Genomic DNA, 22823 nt, shown 5'->3' with positions numbered 1-22823 from the left:
TGCCATCAGCTGTGGACCTAGCATTCAGAACACATAAGTTTATAGGGGACACCTGAATCAAACACCACAACCACTGAGCCATCTCTGTAGCCATGTTTTGGTAGCTTTTCATAGCAAAATTGCTGTTACTTTTTAATTAAGAAAACACTCACATTCTGTTTTGCACCAGTATGATTTGGAGAAGCAAGCTCTTCCCAGCAGGGATAGCGACTGGTCGCAGCAATCCCAGAAGAGCTCCAGCTTTGCTTCGCTGAGGCTTTTGTTTCAGACAAACTGACTTTCTAATAAGCTAAATAAATTATAATTTCACTGGTTTAGCATTAGCATTTCTCTTCTGAAAAATCCAACAAGTGACTTGCAATTGTAATATTACTTGTTGGAGTAACAGAAGTTGTTTCATTGGCAAATATCTTTCACACGCATTCTGTTATGTGTGTTATTTGCTAGGTGTTGAAGATGCATACAGTTTCTGTTGTAAGGGGGCTAGCGAGGGAAATAATATGGAAAACAGTCAACTAAGGTACAGTTTTAAATGTGGACAAACCACATGCCACAGAGGCAAGTGTGATCAACTAAATGAGAGAGCTGGCAGGGTCCTGCCCGCTTGTTTCATAGATGTGTAGTCTGACATGGACTCCGCTCCTATTGCAGCATTGGGTTCCTTGCAGGAAATGGAAAGCAGAGCGTGTTTCCTGAGACCAGATGCCGCACCTCGACCCTGCCATCGGTGTCCAGGGATGCTGCCTGGTTCTCTCCTCTGCTCTTCTGGGGGCCTGTCCAGCCTCACACCCCTCATGCCCAAATATCAGCCTGGCCATTCATTTCCAAAGTCATTGGAATCTATTTTGTGTTAGATTTTAGGGGTTCATATATTTATTATTCATTGAATAAATGATAATTTGGTGCCTGCTATACCCAGAAATTAAGTTTCTATCCTCTTGGAGCTTATATTACAGTCATATATTTTATTTTTTTTTAATTTAAGGTATCAATAGCCTACTTTTAAAAATTAGAATTATGGGGCTGGAGAGATGGCTTAGCAATTAAGCACTTGCCTGTGAAACCTAAGGACCCTGGTTTGAGGCTTGATTCCCCAGGACCCACGTAAGCCAGATGCACAAGGTGGCACATACATCTGGAGTTCGTTTGCAGTTGCTAGAGGTCCCAGAATGCCCATTCTCTAGCTATCTGCCTCTTTCTCTCTCTGTAACTCTCAAACAAATAAAAGATAAATGAAAAAAAAATAGAATTATGAAGCCAGGCATGGTGGCACATGCCTTTAATCCCAGCACTCAGGAAGCAGAGATAGGAGGATTGCTGTGAGTTCAAGGCCACCCTGAGACTACATAGTGAATTCCAGGTCAGCCTGAGCTCGAGTGAGACCCTACCTTGAAAACCTAACAAAAAAATAGAATTATGGATTTGAATGTAGCAATAGAGGTCATCTGGGCTGGAGAAACAGATCAGTGGCACAACACTTGACCAACATGCTGAAGGCCCTGGGTTCTATCCCCAGTACCAAGAGATAGAGACAGAGGGAATATTTTTACAGTACAGCAGCCTTGTATACTAAGATCACAGCTGACTTTCTCGAGTCACAGCTCTATTGACAAATAACTTATCCCAGTTGAGTTTTCCTTATAAGGAAGTGATGTACCCCTAAATAGCTGAATGTGGAATGATCTTATTTTAGAACTGTGTAAAAATGGAAGACAGTAACACGGACACAGAAAAAGAAGAGGAAGATGAGGAGAAAACAGACATCCCTCCTGCTACCATGCCCACAATTCACATCCAAGATGAGAGGTTTGTTGTTTTATCTGAAACACCAGCTTTCATTTGTCTAAATGAGGTAAGTCTCTCCTTATATATCACTACTGTGAGGCCTGAAGCACCATCTATTCAAAATCTCAATAAGCCAAGGATATGACTAAAATTCTAATATATATATATATCCTGTAGGTAATAAGGATAATTTGATGATATGGACCTGTTTTCCTTCAAATAACATACTGCATGTTTCTGAACTTATACAGTAGTGTGCTTCTAATGCCTTTGAAGCATAAAAAGTATTTGTATAAGTACTGTCTATTTAGTACATTTTATAGGGTACTACATGAAATTTTATAATTTTATCTTTTTATTTCCAGAGAGAGAGTGAGTGAGCACCATGGCTTTTAGCTAATGCAAACAAACTTCAGATACATGTGCCACTTTGTGCACCTGACTTTATGTGGGTACTGGGGAACTGAACTGTTTGTTAGGCTTTGCAGGCAAGGGCCTTAACTGCTGAGCTATCTCTCCAGCCCCTATATGAACATTTTAAAAATTCTTTAATTATTGTATATATGTTTTCTCTCATCAAATGAAGATAAAAGATTTTAAAATATTTTATTTACTTATTTGCAAGCAAAAGAATACACACACACAGATACACACATGCAGAGAGAGAGATGGTGTAGATTTGCCAGGGCCTCTAGCCACTGTAAAGAAATTCCAGATGTATACACCACCTTGTGTATCTGGCTTAAGTGGGTACTGGGGAATCAAACCCAGGTTATTAATTAGGCTTTACAGGCAAGCACCTTAACCACTAAACCATCTCTCCAGTCCAAGATTAAAGATTTTGTCATAGAGTGATAGAAATAATATGCATTCCCCTAATTACATTTGGTTAGTACACTGAAATACAGAAATCCTGTCCACAAAAAATAAAAAAGGAAGAAAATATAATTTATTTATTCCCACTTTTTTGATTCTTTAAAACAAAATGAAATGCCATATGTAAGGAGTTGGGATTATAGAAAAATAGCATCTAACCATATTTGCAACTATTAATTTTTCATGCTTGAGACCTATACTTTAGAAACAGTGGATTTAGAGGATTTTGGATTCCAGACTATCTAAATATATATATATATATATATATATATATATATATACACACACACATACATACATACATACATGCATGCATACATATAACTGGGTAAAACATTCAAAAAATTAAATAGTCTCAATAAAAATAAGCTTAAAGATTGTTAAAGCAACGATGTTTATTCAAAACCAGGAAGCAGAACTAATGCCAAAAATAGTAATTTTAAAAATGATAATGAGGGGCTGGAGAGATGGCTTAGTGGTTAAGCGCTTGCCTATGAAGCCTAAGGACCCCGGTTCGAGGCTCGATTTCCCAGGACCCACATTAGCCAGATGCACAAGGGGGCACATGCATCTGGAGTTCATTTGCAGAGGCTGGAGGCCCTGGCACGCCCATTCTCTCTCTTTCTATCTGCCTCTTTCTCTATCTGTTTCTCTCAAATAAATAAATAAAAATAAACAAAAAAAAGAAGAAAGTGTATCATTTAAAAAAATGATAATGAGGGCTGGAGAGATGGCTTTGCGTTAAGGAGCTTGTCTGCAAAGCCTAAGGCCCAAGGTTTGATTCCCCAGAACCCATGTAAGTCAGATGCACGTGATGACACCTGTGTCTGGTGTTCATTTGCAGAGGCCCATTCTCTTTTATTCTCTCTCTCTCTTTCTCATGAATAAAAAATAAAATAAAATATTTTTGAAAAGATGATAATGAGGCAAAGCAGATGGCTCAGCAGGTGAGATTGCTTGCTGCATGAGTACCGGAGTTCAAATCCCAAGCACTCATGTAAAAAGCTAGACATGACTTTGCAGCCCATAACCCCCGCGCTGAGGGGAATGGAGACGGCGGGGCGGGGGGCGGGGATGGCTTGCACTCACTGGACAGCCAGTATACATAAGAGCACAGCAAGCTTCAGGCTCAGTGGAAGACTGTCTCAGGAAACCCGGTGGAAGAGCAGAGGAGTGGGACACCCAAAGCCTTCCACGCGCCTTTGCACACATGCACCCCAACAATGATAAAAAAGAGCACGGGAGCTGGGGAAAGAGCTTAGGTGGTTAAGGCACTTGCTGTGCAAGCATGAGGTCTTGATTTCAGTTCCATAGCACCTATGGGCATGCTGGGTGGGCATGTTGGTCCACCAACATCCAAGAACTCGGAGGCAAAGACAAGCTGGTTAGCATGACTAGCCAAGTCAGCAAGTGCTGGATTCAGGAGAGGCCCTGTCCCAATTAATAAGGTGGGCAGTGATCAAGAAGACATGCAGGGTCAACCTCTGGCTCACACACACACACACACACACACACACACACGCATAACCACATCTATGTGAACACACATATATAATGGGTATACACACACGTAAGCACATAAATGATAGTGTATGTGTGTGTAGACTCTCAGTGACTAAAACGCTGACTTTTTTCTATAGCTTTTGACTTTAAAAATATTTTATTTTTATTTATGTATTTGACAGAGAAAGAGAGATTAGGTCGCCAGCTTGCATATTTTTAGACATGCAGGAAAGTTTTAGGAATTGTACAAAAAAGGAAAAACTTGCCCATGTCCTCCATGCAAGTTCCCCGGATGTTAGCATGTGGCCACGTTTGTGTTTCGCTTTTTGCTCTGTCATCCTGCTTCCTTAGACTTCCTCTACAACACAATGCTCATTTATAACTAAATGTCTCCTTCCCCAAACTAACTTCATTCTTTCACATAATCATAGCGAAATTGGAACAGGAAATGAACATTGCTACAATATTGCAACCTACAGACCTTATTCTGATCTTGCCAACGGTTTCAATGTTTTTCACAGTAAAATGAACACCCACGTTATACATTACACTCCGGAGTCATCTCTTTCAATCTAGAAAAGCTCCTATGATTTTCTTAATTTTCATAACATTGACATTGTTGAATAGAGACCAGTTATTTTGTAGAATCTCTCTTGGTTTGTATCACCTGATTTCCTCATTATTAGATTCAAGCTATACATTTCAGCAGGAATGTCAGAAGGAATTGCCTGTTACCCTCCACTCCCTCCTATCAGAGGCTCGTGATGTGACTTATCCCTTTACTAGTGTCCCTAACCTTAAGCACTTGATCAAGGTGGTGACATCTAGGTTTCTGTTCTGTTTATTATCATCATTTTTCTGTTTAAAACTAACTGGGAGGTACCTAAGGCTATGAGCATGTCTTATTCCTCTTAAACTTTTCACCTGTTTGGCATCTATTGATGAGTCTTGCCCAAATCAATTATTCTTATGATTAGTTTAACAATTGTAGTTTTCTCTTTTCTATTTTTTCATTTATTTAGGCAGGGTCTTGCTCTAGTACAAGATGACCTGGTAAGAGCCTGTATCCCAGGTGGGCTTCAAACTCATGGTGATCTTTCTACTCAGACTTCCACGTGCTGGGATTATAGATGTGAGCTACCACACCTGCCTCCAATAGTGGTATTCTAATTCCATAATTCCTTCAACAATGTTTTGTTTTGTTTTTTGGAATTTTAGTACTGTGGATCAAACCGAGGACCTTTTGCATGGTAGTCAAGTGCTCTATCAAGTCCTCAGCACAAGCACATTTTGTTCTTGTTGCTATTTGAGATAGGGTCTCACTGTGTTGCCAAGGCTGCTCTTGGATCTCTGGATTTAAGTTCCTCTTGCCAACATGCCCAGTTCCTTCTGTGGTTACATTAAGTAGATTTTGGTCTACTAAAGAACATTCTCCTCTTTCTGTTTTACTTATTTGTGTTTACCGGTGTGGATTTGAGGGGGCTTGTGGTTTATAATCAATTATTATCACTATTCATTTCAGTTTTTCAACTATCCCAGATTTGGTCACTGTTCGTACTTTAAGTACATTCATTTCCCCTTTGGGTCCATCTCCACGATATTTTTTTATACTTCTTCACTTACAAAAATGTGTTCCAGGCTCATTTTGCTTCTCTTCCTGGCCTGCAACCAGCCCTTTCTTGGAGTACTCTTCATTTCTTTGAGTGAAGAATGATATTTAGAAATTAAGATTTTAATGCTGAATTTGGTCTTTGCTACTAGTATGTCATTATCGCGAGGCCCTTTCAGGAGTTAAAAGTAGATACATAAATATTTGTATCTTTACAAATTTATATCTATTCCTATATATATCTCAGTGTATTTAAAATTATGAGTTCACACCTGATCACTGTTCTCTATTTCTGTTAAAGTGTCATATATGCAACTTTGCAATAGGACTCTACTCTTAATGTCTCAATGAAATAAAAACTAAAGCAATTCTTGTGTCATAAATTTAATATGGTTGCTGCCAAAGTTTTATTAACATAAACTCATATTTTTAGTTCTATCATAAGTTGTTTATAACCCAGCCACTTTTGGCCTTGTTAAACTTTCCCTTCCTCATGTGATTATTTGAGACATAGCCCACCTGTTCCAAATCCCACTAACCCCAACTCCACCATAGCCCACAGCTGCTAACCATGATCAAACCAATGTTCAAACCAGAATCTTATAAAGAAGAGCTCTACTTCTCACGTTCTCTTTAAGTTAACCAATCCACACCCCTAGAAGCCCAAGGAACTGTATAATTGGATCTTAATAAAAGCACAGACAAGTTCTCATTCTTGATCCTACATGTTGGGCGAACTCCTGGCTCACGTCCTGACTTCTTGGGCGCCCTCCATGGACACTTCTGACTCTCTGGGTATGTAAGTAATGCATTTCTTCTGCTTCATATGTTTTGGTTTCATCTCTAATCACAGCCCGACCCCGCTTTGCCTGAGGTTAGATCTATCCATATCAAGAAAACCCGTAACAATTAAGTTTCCTTATTTCTGGCAAAATTATGCTAGTAGTAAAAATTTGTACTCGAGTGTTTTTAAAGCCAAAAATGAATCACAAAAGCCTTGTTTTGCAAAATCAAAGGGGATTTTAGGACAAATCTTACATATTTATCTTCAACCTAACAGTTTAATTTGTGCAACAATCTATATACTTATAGTCACTCCTCATGATTGTCAAGTCTCTGATGAAGTGGATATGCAAGAGATTTCAACAACAGTGGCAAAGAATCTTCTTACTTTTGTTGCATTGTTAGCATTAGAAATCTTACTATCTAAGAATTAACCTTTAATCTATTAAATTCTTACAGAACAAATGATTGATAACTTCATATAATAAATACCACTAAAGGGTGGGGTGGGGTGCAATGGTAAGCACTTGATTTGCATGTTTGAGACCCTGGATTCTTTCCCCTGTACCACAAATATATATATATATATAATTTTTTTCCCAAAATTATCATCCGTATTTTTTTCTATTTTTAATCATTTCTCTAAAGATCTTAAAGCTTTTGTTTTCCTTTATCTAAGGTTGTCCTCTTTCAGTTGTCTAAAAAGAGGACAATATCTGAAAAACAGCAGAGTTCAGATGACAACTGAAAAGAAAGGTATCAGGAATCCGCTTCCAAAGCCCCGATGTTTGGCATCACATTAATAAAACCACACCACTGGCAGTGTGCATGCCATTAATGCCAGCTGCACAGCTGGCCTGTACTACTGAGTTGCAAAGCGTGGGAACAGTGCTGTTGCCAGATGTTGCCTAAAGAACGCCCTCAGTGTGACATTCACGGCCCCTGGAATCATTTCTGTAGACCCTTACAGTCTTCATGTTGCTCCCCCATCTGGTCTGGGGGCTTTCCTGAATTTAGTGGTAATAAATTCAGGTGCCTAAGAAAACTGGCATGTATTAAAAATATGTTAAAAGAGTGGGGATCCCCACTAATATATCTAGTTGTCTCACCTCTTAAGACTGTGTGATTCAAACTTCAAAAAAGTGAAATTCTTGCATAGACAACGTTGTGAAACCCTTGCACCTATTCCTAATCTTTTAGATTCTTTTTTAAAAATATATTTTATTCATCTATTAGTTTATCTGAGAGGCAGAGAGAGAGAGAGGGAGGGAGAGGGAGAGAATGGGCACGCCAGGGCCTCCAGCCACTGCAAACGAACCCCAGATGCATGGGAACCCTTGTGCATCTGGTTTATGTATGTCAGGGAGAATTGAACTGGGATCCTTTGGCTTTACAGGCAAACGCCTTAGCCACTAAGCCATCTCTCCAGCCCACCTTTTAGATTCTTGCTCAATTCTTCTAACAGTCTAAGCACCTAGCTCACAGGTATTTCTCCAGTCTTCCAACTCCCGTGGCATTCATAAATGTCCACATCACTTAGTCAATACATATTGGCCAATAATTAAATGCTATCTGCCATAAGATGTTACATAGAAAAGTTAGAGTCCTTTACTGACTTTTGATGGCATTAAGCAGTAAGATCACGAGAGCTGGAACTCTCTTTGCTGATTGGGATGAGTATACAAAAGGATGCTTGCACGTAAGCCACGTGACTGCTGTTGCTGGGCTGTGAGTTAATGCTGGACACCTGCTCATCCATGTGCTCTAGCAGTCACTGCCTAACTCAGCCCAGTACTCCAGACTTTTCTTATCCTACTGAAAGTTTAACCATACTTCATTCCCTATTTTTAAATGTTTTTGTTAAGTATAGCATAAGTAACGCTCAGAAAAATTAAGTATGCTCACAATCAGCACTTTGAGAACTGAATACGTCATTCTCTGAATTCTAATTCTCCTCTTGTATTGTTGTTAAACTCAAGAGGTATTTAATTCTTAAATTATCATTTCTCCCACTGTGTACTCAGTCAGATCAAGATACAGGTCTAGCGACCCACAGACCTCGGATGGGACCCTTCTGTCATTAAAGCCACCAAAGGGAACCACTGCTCTGGCTCACAGCTGCCTCGACTTCCCTTGTCTTGTGCAGTGTCTCTGGGGAGTCACGCAGCTTCTTGGCTCATGCTCGTGTCTGACTTTCATCCGTAGCTCTGTGTGTGGCAGGTACTGGTTTCTCACCGCTGCTGCATGGCGCCTTACTACCTGTATACATTTGTACTTATGACTTCATTACCTTGGGCGTGCATGTGACAGTGAGGTGACTGTTTGACAATAGAGGTTCATGTTCAGCCTTTGCAAAGCCCTCAGATGGTTTTCCAAAGAAGTTATAAGCAATTTGCACTCTGGTGGACATCCTGTGAGATGTTGAAACATGATCAGGGTTAGTATTGGCGACAGCCTTTGTGGTTAGAATTCATACCTCACTCTGCATGAGGCTGGATGAGGAGGCACTGACTTGAAAGGGTCACCTCTGTTGTCACGTCAGTATGTCAGACGTTGAACTTTGCCAAGATATAGAGGCCATGAAATCGTTTTGTCTTAATGAATGAGGCGAAACTCAAAACATTCTATTATTTTGCCTAGCTTTTTCATTCTCGGCTCTTTGTCCAAGCGCCAGTCAGATTCTCCCTTCTTTTCTTTCCTGTGAATAAGTCTTAAGACAATGGTTAAGTCTTGCTCATGCTTAGCCAAGGGCTAGAGAAAAGGAGCATTTGGAAGGCATGAGAGGAATGAAAACATTGCAGCCAAGTTACCAGGAAGTACATGTAAGCATGCGGACAAAATGGAAAGTTCTGAAGTGATGGAATCTGGGTGAGGAGATAGATGAGGATAATTAGTTGGGTTAAGATGACCCTCACTAAACCAGCTTATACCTGAAGCTCTGGCTTGTACTTATTACAAAAATGTTTAACAGACATGGTATTTATAATTAAGTTTTGGTTGCACGCCACATTTGATAAGAATTGAGATTTCAGAAGCTTATTTGGAATGTCAGTGAACATTAAATCTTAACCTACTTCATAGATATTTATTTAACACTCGTTTTATGCCAGGACTATGCTCAGCAATATTTATTATTGTTAGGGCTGCTTAAATCTAGTATCTCCCTCTGACTCTTGATTCAGATCACACCTTGTGTGCTGGGTTGTGCTAAATACCATAGAGACTCATAGATATAAAACATAGGAAATGTTCTTATTCTTTAGAGGTTTTCCTTGTCAACAAAAGCCTATGCATGACTACAGACCGAGGAAGTTTTATTAGATTTGAAAGGAAGGATCAGTGACAGTGATAAGAGATGGTTTCAAAAGGCATTCAAACAGGAACAGAAATCTCGGTAGCCACGATTTGCTCAATCCTTGAACTCCATCTATGTGAGGTTCAGGAGTGACCAAGGACCACGGAGACCACTCTGGGACAAGATGGAAGTTTTTATTCAGGGAAAACATGAGCTGCCAGGACTGACTCTCAAGAGCAGAGCTGTCAGCTTGGGGTTACAGACAGTGGGCTTTATTGGCTCTTCAGTTGGAGAAGGTGAGGAAGGGAGGGAATTTCTTTGTTGGGGCAGTAATTTCTGTTCTTTACATTAGCCATAGGGTAAGAGCAGAAGTGACCCAGTGAGAGATAGGGGGCAGTAAATCTAGAACTGAAGCCTTGTTAGGCCAGGGAGGGGAAAATGGCTGGATGATTTCCTGAGGAATGTGGATGATTCACTTCACCCTTCTGCTGTAACTCTGTTTTGTCCTGACCTAATAATCTACACCTGCTCATGCACATACTGGGCACAATCTTGACTCCGAGGTACATCAAGTAAACATTCTCAGAACTACCTTCAAGATCCTCCCAAATATGACTCTCTTGTATTTTGGTAGTTGGCGCGCTCTCTCTCTCTTGTAAATATCCCCAGACTTTGGCTCTCTCCATTCCTGCCCAGCCCATGAGATAAGATAGGAAGAAACTGAACAAAGCAATGGAAAAAGGAATGAGTATATTTAGCAGAGATGATTAAAAAGCATAAAATTCTGGACCTAGTGTCTGAGTGGATAAGGAATGGATCTAACTAATGTTTGGAATTCTGAATTAGGAAATTACCTAAATTATGGTACCAGAAGTGACAAAATTCAGAAGAAACTACTTATCTAAGACAACCATCTACTGTAGGGACTTTGTTTGTTTGTTTGTTTATTAGAGAGAAAGAGAATGGGCATGCCAGGGCCTCTAGCCATTGCAAACAAACTCCAGACACAAGCGCCACCTTGTGCATCTGGCTTACATGGGTCCTGGGGAATTGAACCTGGGTCCTTTGGCTTTGCAGGAAGCGCCTTAACTGCTAAACCATCTCTCCAGCCCTTGTGTGGGGACTTGAATTTGCAAAAGAAGTCCCTGGCTAGAGGTTTAGACATAGTTGGGTCTTGATAGTTTTCAGGCTGCCTTTTGAAAGGAATGTGATTTGCTACTTTTGTGTTTTTTATTTTTATTTATTTATTAATTTTTAAAAAAAATTTTTCATTTATTTTCAAAGTAGTCAGAGATAGAAGAAAGACAGATAGGGAGAATGGGCCTGCCAGGGCCTCTAGCAGCCACAAATGGACTCCAGATGCCTGTACTACTGTGTACATATGGCTTTTTTAAAAATTTTTATTAACATTTTCCATGATTATAAAATATATCCCATGGTAATTCCCTCCCTCCCCACCCCCACACTTTCCCATTTGAAATTCCATTCTCCATCATATTACCTCCCCATTACAATCATTGTACTTACATATATACAATATCAACCTATTTATTTTTTTTGAGAGAGAGAATGGATGCCCCAGGGGCATCAGCCACTGCAAACAAACTCCAGATGTGTGCGCCCCCTTGTGCACATGTGCAACATTGCACACCTGTGTCACTGCATCTGGCTTACGTGGGATCTGGAGGTTTGAACAGGAGTTCTTAGGCTTCACAGGCAAGTACCTTAACCACTAAGCCATCTTTCCAGCCCAACTTTTATGTCTCTAACAGCATAAGCTTCTGCTATGCATGTATAAAAAGATATTGCTGTTTATTATCTAGTCCTGTTCTTTAAAAATTATTCCTTTAAGGGGCTGGGGAGATGGCTTAGTCAGAAAAGCACTTGCTATACAAGTGTGAGACCTGGGTTTAGATCCACAAAACCCACATAAATGCCAGGCATGGCACCATGTGCATGTAATCCCAGCATTTGGGAGGCAGAGACAGGCAGATCCTTTGGGCAAGCTGCTCAGTTAGATTAGCTAAACTGGTGAGCTCTCGTTCAGCAAGAAACCATGTCTCAATAAACAAGGCAGGGCTGGAGGGATGGGTCGGCAGTTAAAGATGCTTACTTGCAAAGCCTGATGGCCCAGGGTTTCGTTTCGCAGTACCCATGTAATGACAGATTCATAAAGTGGTACATGGGTCTGAGTTCCTTTGCAGTGGCAGGAGGCCCTGGCATGCTCCTACTCATTCTCTCTCGGGGTCTGCCTCTTTCTCTCTCAAACACATTAAAAAAAAAAAAATAAGGTGGAGAGTTATAAAGAAAGACACTTGGGCTAGAGAGATGGGTTAGCAGTTAGGGCACTTGCCTGCCAAGCCAAAGGACCCAGGTTTGTTTCTCTAGTACCCACGTAAGCCAGATGCACAAGGTGGCACATGTGTCTGGAGTTCATTTACAGTGGCTAGAAGCCCTAGCATGCCAATTCTCTTCCTCCCTCCCTCTCTTTCTCTCTCTCCACCTCTTCCTCTCTCAAATAAAAATAAATTTTTTTAAATATTTTTTTAATTTTTTTTATTTATTTATTTGAGAGCGACAGACACAGAGAGACAGACAGATAGAGGAAGAGAGAGAGAATAGGCATGCCAGGGCTTCCAGCCTCTGCAAACGAACTCCAGACGCATGCGCCCCCTTGTGCATCTGGCTAACGTGGGACCTGGGGAAGCGAGCCTCGAACCGGGATCCTTAGGCTTCACAGGCGAGCGCTTAACCGCTAAGCCATCTCTCCAGCCCAAAATAAAATTTTTTAAAAAGGGAAGACAGTCAACATAGACCCATGGCCTCCACACATGCATGTGCACACATACCACATACATAAAATATTTACACATTCAAGATAGTTTTTATAATTTGGTTCTCTTAATATTAGCTCTAGTTAATTTTTGGCTTTTAAAAATTGAGAAGAAGCTGGGCATGGTGGCATATGCCTTTAATCTCAGCACTGGGAAGGCACAGGTAGGAGGATCACCATGAGTTCAAGGCCACCCTGAGACTACAGAATGAATTCCAGGTCAGCCTGGACTAGAGTGGGGGAAAATAAGAGAGAGCAGCAAGGACGACCCCATGACTGATCCAAACCACACGCCACCGCGTTCCCACATTCAGTACCTACATCCACCCCCCCCCAAAAAAAAAGAAAGGCTGAAGGGGCGTTACAGGAGATCAAGCCAAGGTGAAGGACCATCTGCAAAGTTGTCTGCTAATCCTCCTCCAAAGCCAGAGCCCAAGCCTAGAAAGACCCCGGCAAAGAAGGGAGAGAAGGTACCCGAAGGGAAAAAGGGAAAAGTGGATGCTGGCAAGGAGGGGAATAACCCTGAGAAAATGGAGATGCCAAATCAGACCAGGCACAGAAAGCGGGAGGTGCTGGAGATGCCAAGGGCAGTGTGTGCATTTTTTATAACTGTTTAGGTCTGGTGCCTATACAGTTTGAAATACTATTTTTATCAAGTTTTATAAAAATGCAGATTTGTTTTAAGCTATGTTGTTAGCACACAGAACACTTCATTGTTTTGGGTGGGGTGAGAACAAGCGTCACTAAAAGACGGTCTCCCAAGCTGGAGGGATGGGAAAACCCCTTTCCCTGCTAGTTTGGAAAGATTCCCCTTGGCTCCTAGGAGGAGGGAATCCCTGGTGTTGACACAGTAGCCAACCTTGGCACAAATGCCCTGTGGCATGAGGAAACCCCAAGTCCATGTTTATGTGCTCCGCTCCACCTTCAGCATAGACTCAACTCCCTTAAAACCAGAGGCCTGTTGGGAGCTGACCCCTTCACGCTGGTTCTGCCCAGGCGTCAGATGATCGGGACCTTACAGTGACATCATTGAGAAGATGGCTTTCCTGGCAAGAGCTGCGGTTTCCTTCCTAAAAGATTGTGGATTTTTTCAGATTAACAATTCTTCCATTTCACTTCATTTCCTGAAAGTCAGGGTTGGCTTGTGAAAAGTTATGAAACAGCATGCTCAGTATGAGATGTCAACCTCACTCTAAACTTCCCTGTTTTGAGCATCGCATGAAGACTGGACTGGATGTTATAGTGGCTTTCTGATTTTGCTAGTCTCTACAAGAAGGGAGTTTGAAAGTCCTTGTATACTGTTGCGGAGTGTCTGCCATGCCCTGCCTGAAGTACCATGATTGTTTATGAAAAGTGTCTTTAGTAAAGCTGGATACCGTTTGGCTTGAAAAAAATTAAAAATTGATTTTTGAAAATGTTGATGCTTTTCTGTTACTGATAATGCTTCATTTATTTTCTGGTTTCCCTGCTATAAGTTTACTGAGGAGTTTAATATGATCCCTAATGAAATTGAAAATATTTCTGAAGGGATTACAACTCTTTATATTTGTTTTCTACTTAAACTAGTCAACTGATTATAAACAGGAAAATACTCTTATCCATAAGGAGCTTATAGTCAAAGTACTTTGAATATGTAATTTAATTATCATAGTGATTCTATAAGGAACAGGAAAGTGAAGGTATCATTATTTGCATCCTCCTGCTTCTGAGAGACTGCAGCTTGCCCTGGGTTACAAACTGGGCAGAGCCAGAAGGAGCCTTCATCTTCCAGCTCTTAACTTGGCACACTTTGCGCTTGACATTGTTCACGTGACATTCACACATTTAAACACTACTATTTTAGGATTTTACACATTGAATCTTAAACTAAACACTATAAAGTGAAAATATAAAGATGCAAGGTTCTGTTATGCATTTTTTCATTCATTTTTCTTTTCACACCTCATTAATAGCTGTGCTCAGAGGGTATGTTTTTTTTTTTTTAATCTACTAAAGTTCTTTTTTAAATCTTTCTGTCAGTCGTAATATTGGTGGCATGTTTTTACATTTTCATCAGACATCCACGCAGCCTTACAAGGCTAATGTAGGATTTTATTTGGCTGTTACACTTCAAAGAGACTGACAGATTATCAAACAATACAGACATGTCTCAGAATATTCGCACGGGCACATTTTGTTTTGTTGCTATTGCTTTTGCTCTGACAGTGGATGGGAAATTTTAAATGATTTCCATCATGGGAGATCTTGGAGTGGATCAGGAATCTATTTAAATATTTAGGTATCCTCTTGGCGCATATCCATTTCCAAAGATTGTATACATTAGAACTACAAAAATGCAGGCTGAGTTCCTCTCTGCAAAACAGGTTAGCCCCCTTAAATCCAATCTATAAAACTGAGCCTGCAGCGCAGCTCAGGACCCTTGGCCCCTTCTAGATGACCATGAACTCTGGTTTGGCTCAGTAACTGCCATGCTGTCAGAAAAGCCATCTGAACAAACTGATTAGGAGAAGCAGGGGGTGAAAGAGCACTGAAAATTGAGGACAGGGAAGAAGTGACAATTCCCCTCCTTCCTAACCTAGGAATTATCTTCCATTACTCATTCGGAAACTCTTTCCTGAACATCTATAGCACACCAGGCCCAGAGCTGGGAAAGAGGAAAATGCTGTCCTCATTTATCTGCATGTTTTTCCTCTTTTCCCTGTTGTCCATCTCGTTTCATCCTTTATTGAGGAAATGGGGGCCTCTTGTGTGCATGTGCATGTATATGTGTTCATTTTTAATTACAACTCTCAAAGTTTTAGTTTTTATTTCTATTTTCATTGATTGTTTTATCCATTACTGCAACTTGATTAAACAGTAAAAAAAAATAGCTGAGTGTGATGGTACAAGACTATAATCTGTTAGGGAGGCAGAGACAAAGTGATTAAGTTGAAGGCCACCCAGGCCAATTTATGGAGACTGTCTCAAAAGAAAAAGAAGGCATGGTGATGGGCTGGAGAGATGGCTTAGCGGTTAAGCGCTTGCCTGTGAAGCCTAAGGACCCCGGTTCGAGGCTCGGTTCCCCAGGTCCCACGTTAGCCAGATGCACAAGGGGGCGCACGCGTCTGGAGTTCGTTTGCAGAGGCTGGAAGCCCTGGCGCGCCCATTCTCTCTCTCTCTCCCTCTATCTGTCTTTCTCTCTGTGTCTATCGCTCTGAAATAAATAAATAAAAATTTTTTAAAAAAAAAAAAAAAGGCCCAGTGACACAAAGGAGCAATGTCACAATGTGCACAATGGGTCACGTGCATCTGGAGTTCACAAGCAACAGTTGAAGGCCCTGGTGTGCCTGTTCATTCTCTCTCTTTTTCCAAATAAATTTTTAAAAAAACGAGACTCTGGCCTTGAGTTGAACAGATCATTAGTGACTGTTTGAGGCTGAGCACCTTATATCTTTACATTTTGGCATGCTGGGTTAATAGTCTCACTTTTTAAGTCAGACTTGTTTCTAACAGTGTGACCATCCTGTCTCAGCCTCCTGGCATTATTTGCATGAGCCACTAAGCCTGGTTATCCTTAACTTTTCTGTTTTGTTTTGTTTTTTCCAGAGGTAGGGTCTCACTGTAGCCCAGGCTGACCTGGAACTTGCTTTTTAGTCATTGGCTGGCTCACAGCAATCTTCCTACCACTACCACTTACTTTTATTGACATGCAAACAGAATGAGAATGGGTGCCCTACGGCCTAGTGCCTCTGCACAGGAACTCCAGACACGGACCACTTTTTATTTGTGGGGGAGGAGGGAGAGTGCCAGGGCCTCCTGATGGTGAAACAAACACCACACGCTTGTATCACTTATTGTGGAAGGAATTGAACCTGAGCTCCGCAGGCTTTACAAGCAACCTATCCCTACATTCTTATAAAAGACGAAGATAACTAGTAAACTATTTAGTAATAAAACATAATTAAGCTGTCAAAAAGAAAAAGGCTGCACGTGTAGCTCAATAGGGGGACTACCTGCTGAGAATGTGTGAAGCCCTGGGTTCAATCCTTAGGAAGTGGCAAAGGCCCTCTTGATGGGATGGGAAGAGGACTCGAAACTTGGATACTGTTGTTCTAACACACTTATTGTGAACAGATGCTGATTCATAAAACAAAAAATAGAATTAGGGCTGGAAAGATGAGCTTGCCTGTGAATTCAGCCTAATGACCCCGGTTCGAGGCTTGATTCTCCAGGACCCTCCTTAGCTAGATGCACAAGGGGGCGCACGTGTCTGGAGTTCCTTTGCAGTGGCTGGAAGCCCTGGCGCACCCATTCTCTCTATCTGCCTCTTTCTGTCACTCTCAAATAAATAAATAAATAAACAAAAAAAAATAAAAAATAGAATTAGTTAATGGTATTATTTTCTCTTTAGGAAAAAAAGAAAAATCTTAAAGGAGAAAATAAATTGACTTTTGAAATCTGTGGCTCTCAGAGAATGTGTGCCTTACAAAGGCTAGACTAGATTAGGAACTGAAGACAGAAGTTTATGGATTAAAATCGTCAATAGCCTTTTCAGGGGCAAGGGAGGTAGTCCAGTGGATAAAGCGCTTGCTGTCCAAGTTGAACAAGCTAAGTTCTAATGCCCAGGACCCGTGTAAAGCTGGAAACCGCAGCACAAGCATCTGTGATCTCAGCAAGCCTCCATCACGATGGGAGGCAGAGGCAGGAGAGTCCCCAGAAGCTCTCAGGCCTACGCAGTTGCCAACAACAGAGTCCCTGCCTCAGGGAGGTAGAAGCTGTCCTCGGACCTCCGCGCCTGCACTCACACTTGAACACACACAAGGATAAAAATATATGTAAATAAATGAATAGCTTTAAAAAAATTTTTTTGGTTTATTTTTATTTATTTGAGAGTGACAGACAGAAAGAGGCAGATAAAGAGAGAATGGGCATGCCAGGACCTCCAGCCACTACATATGAACTCCAGATGCATGTGCCCCCTTGTCCATCTGGCTAATGTGGGTCCTGAAGAAACGAGCCTCAAACCAGGGTCCTTAGGCTTCACAGGCAAGCGCTTAACCGCTTAGCCATCTCTCCAGCCCAATAAATGAATAATTTTAACTAGAATACCGTTTTCCATTAAAATATGTGTAGAGGTAGATGAGAGGCCACTGCTGTCAGTTGGGTAGATTCTTTGTGTGATAAACGGAAGAAGGTAGGACTGGGAATCACACATCTGGTACCCGAATTTACAGGTGACCCCAGTTAAGTGAGTCAGTACCAGATGAGCAAGTGATGACAAAGTTGTCAGTCATCCAAGTGTTACTCAATGGCAAGATCGTGTTCTCTGTGGCTAAGCAGTGAGGTGCACCTAATGAAGAATTGAAAGAACAGAGGAGCAAAGAGATTCCTGATAATTTTTTTTTTTTAGCCCTGGGGTTAAATATTAGTTAAAGCTATGCCTATTGCAAAATGTAATGCACAACATAAAATTCAAAAGGCTTAGAGCCATATGAAAGGAACAGTATGTGAGGGGCCAGTGAGATGGCTCAGCAGGGAAGATCACCTGAGTCCAGTCCCCAGCACCCACGTGAAAGGCTGGACATGGCAACGCATGCCTGTACCCCAGCGCTGAGGGGGGCGGACATAGGTGATCATTGGTGCTCTCTAAGGAAAGACGGGGAGCTCCAGATTAAGTGAGAGACCTTTTCTCAAGGAAGTAAGCAGAAGAGCAATAGAGAACAGCACGCAGTGTCCTCCTCTGGCCTCTGCATGCATGTGCCCCATGCACGCATGTGCACACACGTGACCCACATCATACACACCCACACCAAAAAGAAGTCAGCCTCCTACCCCGCTCCATGGACTGCAGTACACATGGCAAAGCAACCATTATGAACGATGGTTTTATTTCATAGAAAGCCAATGTCCAAACGAGGAGGTGGAATACAGTATGTTCACTTGCTTTACACACAGACAGACATACTCAATTTTTATATTTTCATGGTTTGCATAGTATTTTATTTTTAAAATATAGCACATTTTAAGCAGTTCTCTGCCTTAAGACTTTGTCTCTTTAAAAATATTTTTAATATTTTTTTTGGGGGGGAGGAGGCAGAGAGAATGGGTATGCCAGGGTTTCTAGCCACTGTAAACAAATTCCAGCTGCATGTGTCACCTTGTGCTTCCATGGGTCCTGGTGAATCAAACCTGGGTCCTTTGGCTTCACAGGCAAGCTCCTTCACCACTAAGATATCTCTTCACCTGGGGAATTAGACTTGGGTCCTTAGAGTTAGCAGGCAAGCCATCTCTCCAGCCCTTAGCTCATTTTTAATCTTCTGCTATTACAAGCAATAATAGATTATCATTATATGCATCATTTCACACGGGAGTAATCATATTAAATGGTGGGTCCATGAGTTTATTTGTATGAATTTTTTGTGATAAAATATACTAAATATATCATAAGTAGTAAAAACTCTACTCAACAATTTGAAGTGCATAATTTAGTTCTGCTAAACATATTCACACTGTTACACAACCCATTCTCCAGAACCTTTCCAGGAGCAAAATCGAAACCTTATATTCATTAAATAACTTCCCACTGCCCTTCCTGGAGACCTTGGCAACCACCGTTCTGCTTTGACTCCGCACGTGAATGCCACGGACTTCTCCTGTAAGTGACGCCCAGTAGCATGTCTGCTTTTATAACTAGCTTATTTTGCTTAGCAGAGTGTGGTCAGGGCTCACGCATGTCGCAGTATGTGTCAGAATTCGATTCTAAGACTAACCGTTCATTCTGCATTTATCCACTTACCTGTTGACGAACACTTTAGCTGCCTTCACTTCTTGGCTGCGATCACGATATATAAATGTCTCTTCAAGATCCTGTTTTCATTATTTTGGATACAAATCCAGAAGTAGATTTGCTGGATCGTGGGCTGTTTATTTAGAATTGTATTGTTTATTGCATTTTTCCAGGTAGGGTCTCACTCTAGCTCAGGCTGACCTGGAATTCACTATGTAGTCTCAGGATGGCCTCGAACTCATAGTGATCCTCCTACTAGGCAAGTGCTGGGATTAAAGATATGCGCCACCACTCCCTGCTTAGAATTTTTTTTTTTAATTTTTAAAAGGTACTTATATGCATGCAGAGAGTGTGTGGGTTTGTCAGAGCCTCTAGTCCCTGCAAAGGCACTCCAGATGCATGTGCAACTTTATGCATCTGGCTTTTCTTTTTTTAATTTTTTATTGACAACTTCCAAAACTATAGACAGTAACTCACCATAATTCCCTCCCTCCCACCTGTTCCCAGTTGTAACTCTATTTTCCATCATACCCTTTCCTCCTCTCAATCAATCTCTTTTATTTTGATGTAATCCTCTTTTCTTCCTATTCTGATGGTCTTGTGTAGGTAGTGTCAGTCACTGTGAGGTCATGGATATCCAGGCCATTTTGTGTCTGGAAGAGCATGTTGTAAGGAGTCCTACCCTTCCTTTGGCTCTTACATTCTTTCTGCCACCTCTTCTGCAATGGACCCTGAACCTTAGAAGGTGTGATGAAGATTTTCAGTGAGGGCTGGAGAAATGGCTTAGCGGTTAAGCGCTTGCCTGTGAAGCCTAAGGACCCCGGTTCGAGGCTCAGTTCCCCAGGTCCCACGTTAGCCAGATGCACAAGGGGGCGCACGCGTCTGGAGTTCGTTTGCAGAGGCTGGAAGCCCTGGCGCGCCCATTCTCTCTCTCTCTCCCTCTATCTGTCTTTCTCTCTGTGTCTGTCACTCTCAAATAAATAAAATTAAAAAAAAGATTTTCAGTGATGAGCACTCCTCTGTCATTTCTCAGCACTATGGTGCCTTCTGAGTCATTCCAAGGCCACCACCATCTGAAAAGAGAAGTTTCTCTAACCAAAAGTGAGAATAGCATTAACACATGGGTATGAACATTAAGAGAAGTGCTTACCAGGCAGTTTGGTGAGCACACTATATACATTTAGCCAGACATCAGCAGACATTACATCGCTTGGGCTCATGACTACCCCTGTTGTAGGTTTCCAGTATCAGGCAAGTATGGAGTAGTCCTCCATTCCAATTAAAGAGTGGTTTGTTTCCTACATAACAGATGTGCCACTATTGTACCCATTGGCTCTTTTGGCCTGGCTGGCCATTTTTAAGGCTTACTGTGTCCACTGTTGAGTATCTACTGGTCTCTCTCTCTCCCAGTGAACTGCATGCAGCTAACTTTTTCCAGCTTTCTATCAGCTGGTGTACATGGACGAGGTTTTCAGCTCAGGTCCAGCAAGATTTCTCAGTGGCTTTTCAGTCCAAGCATGTGGAGTCTTCAGCAATAAGATCTTACCATCTATGCATGGTGGGAAACCAAGAGCCTCGGCAATGGTCTGTTATGTTTTGGGGGCATCAGGGACCTCCCCAGCCAACAACTCACTGGAAGGTATTCCATCCCTGGCACTGAAAATTTTCGAGTAACAATCTATGGCTTCTGGGTGTTCCATTGTCCAAAAGAGTAGATATTTATATGACTTATTCATACCCTCTTATATTTTGATTAGCCCTCACCATGAATTGGTCTTTATTGCCAGGGTGCTTTCCCTATGGCTTATAACGATTTACATTCTCACCACAAATGGTGCCCCTTTATTCATATCAGCACTGTGTGCCCTGTAACATTATGATCTTTGTCACTCAGGAGAAAATTGTCATTTTATCATAGCCTTTATATTTATCTTAAAATCAGTAGATGGGGCTCCTTTTTACATTTGACTTTTTTTGAGCATAATGGGCTGGGGGAATGTGTCATAGTTGAAAAGTGCTTGTGTAGCATGTATGAGGTCCTAATTCTTATCCCCAGCATTCCACACTCAATGCATGGTGGCACATGCTTATAATCCCAGCACTTTGGACAGAGAAGCAAGAAGTTCAGGAGTTCAATGTCATCTTCAGCTACACAGAGTTTGAGGCCAGCTTGTGCTATACCTGTCATTAAATAAATAAATAAATACATAAATAAATAAATAAGCTGGCAGACATATTAGTAGAAATTTTGAGGTATAATTAAGCCAACAAAATTAGGAGATGATTACCATAGAAATAATGCCTTATTATTCATAGTTCCCAAGAAAACCATGCCATGGGGAAGGATGGGGTTAGGAGTGAAGTACTGGGTGGATGAGGAGGCAAAAGGCAAGAAGGGACTGGCAAAGTGCCTTTATTCTGGTTTCTGCACTAATGAACAGATAAGGCAGGGTTGGCAGTCTTTGCATCAGTGGACAGTTTGACTAAGTGCCATGGGGTCTGGTGCGTGTCCCTGCTGTGAGGTGCCTGGCACTGAGGAGCTTCACTGGGTGGGAACGTACACTGTGGCTTAGTGGGCATCTGAAAAGTGTGATCAGGAGAATTGGGGGCTAAAGGGAGGATGAGGTGAGGGAGGCAGGGAGCTGAAGGCAAGGTGACTCAGGCACATCATGTTATCAGGCTGTTCAGAACAAGGCATGGCTGGTAGATGCATGTAGGGTAGACTTTATGGCCTTGACTTTGCAGAAGCTAGGGATGTAGTTAATATAAAGACCCATCTATGCTTCCTTCTAAACAAATTTTCTTCAAATTCTAATCCCCCCCCCTTTTTTTTTAACTTACTGGGTGTTTTAAGCTTTTTCTTATAGTTCCAAAAAAGTGGGTCTTTGTGTGTAACACGAGGTTTTAGGTTGATTGAGTAAATTTTGAATTTGTTTATACTGTTTTGTTTTTTTTTAACTAGGCAGAACTTTACATTTTTTTAAATTATTTATTTATTTGAGAGCGACAGACACAGAGAGAAAGACAGATAGAGGGAGAGAGAGAATGGGCACGCCAGGGCTTCCAGCCTCTGCAAACGAACTCCAGACGCATGCGCCCCCTTGTGCATCTGGCTAACGTGGGACCTGGGGAACTGAGCCTCGAACCGGGGTCCTTAGGCTTCACAGGCAAGCGCTTAACCGCTAAGCCATCTCTCTAGCCCTACATTTTTTAAAATATTTATTTGGGAGGGGCAGATAGAGAGAATGGGCACACCAGAGCCTCTAGCCACTATAGACCAACTCCAGGCACATGTGCCACTTTGTATATCTGGCTTACATGGGTACTGGGGAATTAGCCCTGGGTCCTTAGAATTCACAGGCAAGCACCTTAA

The 22823-nt window shown here is 41.6% G+C and overlaps 1 protein-coding gene across 1 annotated transcript in view; it reads left to right on the top strand.

Annotated features, from left to right (window-relative positions):
- The window catches only part of Ccdc146 (coiled-coil domain containing 146), a 148363-nt gene that overhangs the window by 24633 nt on the left and 100907 nt on the right, over positions 1-22823 (top strand). Inside the window, exon 2 of the mRNA XM_004652892.2 lies at positions 1694-1852. Coding sequence (XP_004652949.2) covers positions 1706-1852 — 147 coding nt within the window. The 5' untranslated portion in view covers positions 1694-1705. The remainder of the gene's footprint in view (positions 1-1693; positions 1853-22823) is intronic.

Source organism: Jaculus jaculus, chromosome 16, assembly GCF_020740685.1.
Source record: "Jaculus jaculus isolate mJacJac1 chromosome 16, mJacJac1.mat.Y.cur, whole genome shotgun sequence".
Taxonomy (NCBI): domain Eukaryota; kingdom Metazoa; phylum Chordata; class Mammalia; order Rodentia; family Dipodidae; genus Jaculus; species Jaculus jaculus.
The sequence above is the reverse complement of the archived record's forward strand: the minus strand, read 5'-3'. Positions and strand labels throughout refer to the sequence as shown.